The sequence below is a fragment of the Arachis hypogaea genome, chromosome 12, assembly GCF_003086295.3.
Source record: "Arachis hypogaea cultivar Tifrunner chromosome 12, arahy.Tifrunner.gnm2.J5K5, whole genome shotgun sequence".
Taxonomy (NCBI): domain Eukaryota; kingdom Viridiplantae; phylum Streptophyta; class Magnoliopsida; order Fabales; family Fabaceae; genus Arachis; species Arachis hypogaea.
The window spans coordinates 117,602,419-117,608,729 of NC_092047.1; the positions used below are offsets into that span (position 1 = coordinate 117,602,419).

At 35.6% G+C, this 6,311-nt stretch overlaps 1 protein-coding gene across 1 annotated transcript; it reads left to right on the forward strand.

Moving 5' to 3' along the window:
* Positions 1 to 320: 320 nt before the first annotated feature.
* On the forward strand, positions 321 to 5,578 carry LOC112728693 (calcium-dependent protein kinase 20). The gene is made up of 7 exons (XM_025778948.3): positions 321 to 1,717; positions 2,688 to 2,831; positions 2,942 to 3,094; positions 3,282 to 3,397; positions 4,043 to 4,210; positions 4,649 to 4,873; positions 5,017 to 5,578. The coding sequence occupies exons 1-7, from the start codon at positions 724 to 726 to the stop codon at positions 5,095 to 5,097; spliced, it is 1,881 nt and encodes a 626-aa protein (XP_025634733.1). The 5' UTR covers positions 321 to 723; the 3' UTR covers positions 5,098 to 5,578.
* The last annotated feature ends 733 nt before the right edge of the window (positions 5,579 to 6,311 follow it).

Here is a 6,311-nt window from a genome sequence, read left to right on the forward strand (position 1 = left end):
GATTTTGTGTTTCTGTGTCCGTCTTAGTGTCCTGTGCTTGAAAACAAACGTAACATTAAAGTACAAAGACAAAAAATATTATAAAAAATAAAACAAAGTAAAAATAATTGTCTTGAACTGACCACTCTTTGGCATATATCCTTATTTATTTATTTGATTATAATTATATTAGTACTAATTAATTATTAAAAATTACTTGCATGCAATGCATGCATGGAAAATGAGAGCTACGTGAGCTTCATTGTTGCATCTGTGTCTTCTCCAAAATTCCTCAAATTTCTGAAACTAAACACATTCATTCATTCATTCATCTTCGTTTCTCTCTCATTCCTTTTTATCACAAACGAGTCACGACTCACCTCTCCCGAGTCACCAACTCACTGTTCTCTCTTCAACAATTCATCCGCACGTTCGTTCGTTCATTCATTCATTCCACTTTTTATTCTCTCCGTTTCCCACATATTTCGAATTCAACAACATCCAAATCAAATTGTCTCCTCCAAATTCCAAATCACGTTTGGATCGGAATCAAAATTTGGATCGTTTTCGCGCGGAAATCTGGAATTCTCGTGATCCGAGCTCGGAGTTTTTTCTTGGAGAACGCGATTAGGGTTTTCTTTCGAGCTCTCCAGATTCAGCATCAATGGCGTCGTTATGGAAGGAATGTAGGAGAACGACATCGTCGCGCTAGTGAAATCGGATCGCGCGAAATTCCGATTTCCGATGGGAAACAACTGCGTGGGACCTGCCACCGGCGGCGGAAACACCTTCCTCCAATCCATGTCGGCGGCGGTCTGGAGGACGCGGCCGCCGGAGGCCAGGCTCCCGGCTCCAGACGGCTCATCCACAGCAGCAGCCACTAGCAACAGGGAGACTCCGTCACAGTCTCCGGCGCCATCAATTCCCGCTCCGAGAACCACCACCGCGGCCGTAGGAGGCAGCAAAGTCCCCGAGCAAATTGCTGTTCAGAGCACGCCTCCTGTAACGGTTAAAATAACACCCTCGGAAACAAAACCGGCCCAACAGGCCCAAAAACCGGCTCAACCGACTGAAAAACCTGCTCAACCAGCTCAACAACAAGCTCAACCGGCTAAACCGGTGGCGAATAATGAACCTCCACCAAACACTGGTGGTAATGGTGGTGGTGGTGATGGAGGAGCTAACAAACCTACTCACGTGAAGAGAGGTTCAACCATTGGGCTTCAAGTGGATTCTGTGTTGGGTACGACAACCGGAAACTTGAAGGACCGGTTTAGCTTGGGTAGGAAGCTAGGGCAAGGTCAATTTGGGACAACTTTCCTTTGCTTGGAAAAGGGTACAAACAAAGAATATGCATGCAAAACAATTTCCAAGAGGAAATTGACAACAGAGGAGGATATTGAAGATGTTAGGAGGGAGATTAGAATCATGCACCACTTGGCTGGTCATCCAAATGTGATTTCCATTGTTGGTGCTTATGAAGATGCCGTTGCTGTTCATCTTGTTATGGAGCTTTGTGCTGGTGGAGAGCTTTTTGATAGGATCATACAGAGAGGGCATTATACTGAGAGAAAAGCTGCTAAACTTGCTAGGGTCATTGTTGGTGTTGTTCAGGCTTGTCATTCTTTGGGTGTCATGCACAGAGACTTGAAGCCGGAGAATTTCTTGTTTGTTGACCATGAGGAGGAATCATTGCTTAAGGCTATTGATTTTGGGCTCTCAATGTTCTTTAAACCAGGTATATACATATATGTATATCAGTTGTTTTGCAGAATCTTGCACTGGTCCTAAGAATTTGTAGTCTTTTAATATTATTTTGGAAATGGTACGTTTGTTAGTTTGTTATTTTTAGACATTTTTGTTGGCATAATTTGAGTTAGGTGAGAGAGAGAAATGCTGGAAAATTTATTGTTTCAATGCTAGATGGTGAATGAATTAGTAGTGTCACGAGTGAAATGAGTACTACATTATTTTTCTGTGTGAAACAGATATACACCTAGGTGAGTTATATTATAAGGGAAAAAGTATGAGAACATAAAATATATCTCACATTGAAACCATAGTTGATGTCCAATAGTTTTGTTCAAGTAACATATCTCGTGTTTATTTGTAATCATAATTTTATTAACTGTTTATTTCCATAGTTTTGTTTCCTTATTTCTGAATCATCATTCCTAAAATTAATATTTTAATTTCAGTGATTCTTCTTGCAAATCACTTGTTAGTTGACTTTTAGTTTTAATTACCAAATTTTAGGCACTATTGGTGATTATTTATCATAATCTAAGGAGAAGAAGAATGTTGAATTAGTTCTTAAATTATTTAGAATTGAGAAGGCAAAACAATTTTATTATGTTTCTGTAGATGCATAAATATGCATTTTATTACACAGATTGTTCACTAAAATGCTAAGGAATCATGCATGTTGATGATATATTATTGCGCTTATGCTTATGAATTCTGCCGTGAATAGAGAAAATGAATGACTGGCTGATCTGTAATGCAGGGGTTGTACTTGTAGGGTGAGTGCATTGAGTTGTTTGTGTCTCATAACTTAGATATATTAGCAGGAAAGAGTTACTGGTTACTTCTAGTGATCTTTTTTTTAAAAAAAAAAAAAAAACAAACACCACTACTAGTTGTTCTGTGTAATATTAATTTATATCTTTTCTAGTTCATTCAGATCAGAAAAGTCTACATCTTTTCAGGTGAAATGTTTACTGATGTGGTTGGAAGTCCATATTATGTGGCCCCTGAAGTTTTGCGGAAGCACTATGGGCCAGAATGTGATGTATGGAGTGCTGGGGTGATCATCTATATTTTACTTAGTGGGGTTCCCCCATTTTGGGATGGTGAGAATGATACCACACTTGGTTTTCTTGTTTCAACTCCTTCAAAGTTTGAGTTGAATCTGTGTATCACTCAATATACTTTATATGTTTGGCTTTCTTTTTTTGGTCAGAAACGGAACAAGGAATTTTTGAGCAAGTTTTGAGAGGAGATCTTGACTTTGTTTCTGAACCGTGGCCTAGCATATCTGCAGGTGCAAAGGATCTTGTTCGAAGAATGCTCATAAGGGACCCTAAGAAGAGGTTAACAGCACATGAAGTTCTTTGTGAGTGGAACGTAAAATAGTGTCTTTTATTCATTGTCAATCATGATATGAGCCTTGGAATTTTCTCTTCCTAATAGGATGCATAATCAAGATATATTTTTGCAACACACTAACCATAATTTTTGTTCTATTTGTAAATTGAGGAATAGTTTCTCTTAAACACACATTAAGGCTTGATATTTTGCAGGCCACCCTTGGGTTCAGGAAGGAGGTCTTGCTCCTGATAAACCGTTGGATTCTGCTGTTTTATCTCGTCTCAAGCAATTCTCTGCGATGAACAAGTTGAAAAAGATTGCCATTCGAGTATGTACCCGATCCACTGGTTATATGATTTTTGTTCTATTCATTTAATTTTTGAGCTCAAGAAACTATAGCATCTCTTTACAACAAGAGACCTACTACACATACAAGTCTTTTTGACATACAAGTTTATACAAGTTAATCCTAATTGAATAAAATCCACTTTTATAATGCAAGGAAGGAGAGGAAGAGTTTTGAATTATATAAAACTTATTAATACACATACATAAAAAATTCTTAAACAATACAATATAAATGACTTGTATGAACTTGTATGTGTAAATGACTTGTATGTAGAGAATAATCCTTACAACAATACAATTTTCATATAACATTAACTAAACAAACTCATGTAATGGATAGAAAGCCCGTCATTTTAAACTGAAACTGGTCTGCGATTATTGATAACATTGACATTTTGCTAAAAAGAAAAGGAACGGCGCGCGTATGACTATTGGAGAAATTTCTCTGTTTTGGAAATGTCACTTACAATATACTACCACTTTAACTCTGTTGTTGCATTAGGCTGTAATATTGGTTTAATTTCAGAAAATTGATATCCTAGTCTAGTAACTTGGATTCTTTTTGTTCCTTGTTCTAGATTTGTATGTGTTATTTGGTATGACTTGCAATGTTGTCCCTTGACAGGTAATTGCTGAAAGTCTCTCTGAGGACGAAATTGCAGGACTGAAGGAAATGTTCTCAATGATAGACACAGATAATAGTGGACAGATCACTCTTGAGGAACTGAAAAAGGGTTTGGAGAGAGTGGGTGCTAATCTTAAAGAATCCGAGCTTCTATGGTTAATGGAAGCAGTAAGTGCCTTGCATGCTATCCAAATTGGCATTTCTATGTAGGCATGTTTCTTGCACTTATTAGTGTGTTGTTTAGTTCTGTAATTTTCTACAATTATTTTAGTTGGAATTGGTTTTGGTGTAAAATGGTTCTTGATAGTTCCTCTATAAGTGATTTTGTCATAAAGGAAAAATTTTTACTTCTCCCAAAATCAATTTATTGATTCTGGTAGTTAAAACCAAACATGAGTAAAATGGGGGATGAGGATCATTCTAGGTCCCCCAAATGGTGTTCCAACGATGCATTAATGGATTTATTTGTAATGAATATACTTCCATTCTTTTGATCCGTAGTAAACTTGGCATTGTACTATTTTTGCACTATTGTGTGCAGCTTGTTATTATTATATTTGGTGTTTCTTGTGATTGACCCTTTTAGCTTTGTCCTATAAAATCCAGGCAGACGTTGATAACAGTGGTACCATAGATTATGGTGAATTTATAGCAGCAATGCTTCATCTAAACAAAATCCAGAAGGAGGATCATCTATATGCTGCCTTTACTTATTTTGACCAAGATGGTAGTGGATACATTACAAAGGAAGAGCTTCAACAAGCTTGTGAAAAGTATGGAATTCTAGATGGTAACATAGATGATATAATACGCGAAGTTGACAAGGATAATGTAAGACATTGCATCATATTATTATTATTATTATTGTTATAAGAATTTGGAACTTATTTTATGTCAGCTCAATATTTAAGATAGAATTAGTACACAGCATTTTTTCCTCCTTAATAAACTTGAAATTATGTACTATTTTTCAGGATGGACGCATTGATTACAGTGAGTTTACTGCAATGATGCAAGAAACTGACTTTGGCAAAATTGGTCTACCTAAAGCATGAGTAAAAATTGTGGCTGGCTTCAAAGCATTAATGAACTCTTTCATGGTCATGCCAAAATGAGGGATAGATGTTGATAGATAAAGTATCAGATAGATATATATAGCATCATCTTCAGATCTCTTCCATGTGCCAGATTATGTAAGTGCTTGCCCTTACACAATGCTTTAGCTTCAAGGAGAGGAAGCATGAACCACATTGCTTATAACCAGTCCTTTATGTATTTACAAATCATTTTCTTAGTTGAACATAATCAAGTATGCAGCAGTAGTAGATTATCACAGTTTTCTTTACACCCTTTAAAATCTATTACCCTTTTTTTCTTGGGGGTAAAATAGATGTGGTAGAATGAGATCTCATCATCACTTTCAAACCAACCATTTGCTCATGCTGAATATCATGTTGTATCAACACATGTATTGATGTATAGACTATAGAGCTAAGTAATTTGTGTACCTTTTTTCTTTTTTCTTCTTTCCGTTAATGGGGCTACATATATATTCAGTGTACCTATTTTGTTTGATTTTGTCTTTCTATTTTTGCTAAGGACAGAATCCATTGAATTTGATTAGACCAAATGCCGTGAACATCTTTCTTCTTGATTCATGAACACAAGATTCATTGTTCACTCTCACTCAGCCCCACCACCACCTAATTTGTCCCAATTTGTTCAGCTATCAACTTCAATTAAGTTCTCAACTAGCAGGCTCATCTAATGTAATCTGTAACATTAAATAAACCGAAAGAAAGCACTGAATCCATGAGATTATGCGACCATGATTCAGAAAAAATTGTATATCAATATCATGAACTCAGATCATAGATTAACCGTACCATCTACTCAAGAATCACATACATGATGCTATGAGAAATAACTAATTAAAGAAACATTTCAAAGAGACTGATACTTATTTCTCCTATATATATATATAAGCATGGTATTTATCCCTTATTTTTTTTCAGAAAAATAGTATAAACATGATAAATTAAAAATGGGTTGACACCTAATATTAATTAAGAAAATGTTAAAGGTTTATTAATTGAATTGTCACTCTTTTAAATATCATTATTTTGAGTAATAATATTAATATACAATTATTTTTATCTAATATTAAAAAAATTTGCATAGAGAATCTTCTTTATGTTTTTTTAGGGTTTTTAAAGCTAAAAAGTATCCAACTCATTCAATTAAAATTGTATAATTTCGATTATCTTCT

Excerpts from the sequence above, each read along its gene's own strand:
- LOC112728693 (XM_025778948.3), top strand. The coding sequence starts at position 724 with ATGGGAAACAACTGCGTGGGACCTGCCACCGGCGGCGGAAACACCTTC. Across the intron at positions 2,832-2,941 it reads GGTTCCCCCATTTTGGGATG|AAACGGAACAAGGAATTTTT; the intron begins GTGAGAATGATA and ends TTTTTTGGTCAG. Across the intron at positions 3,398-4,042 it reads TGAAAAAGATTGCCATTCGA|GTAATTGCTGAAAGTCTCTC; the intron begins GTATGTACCCGA and ends GTCCCTTGACAG.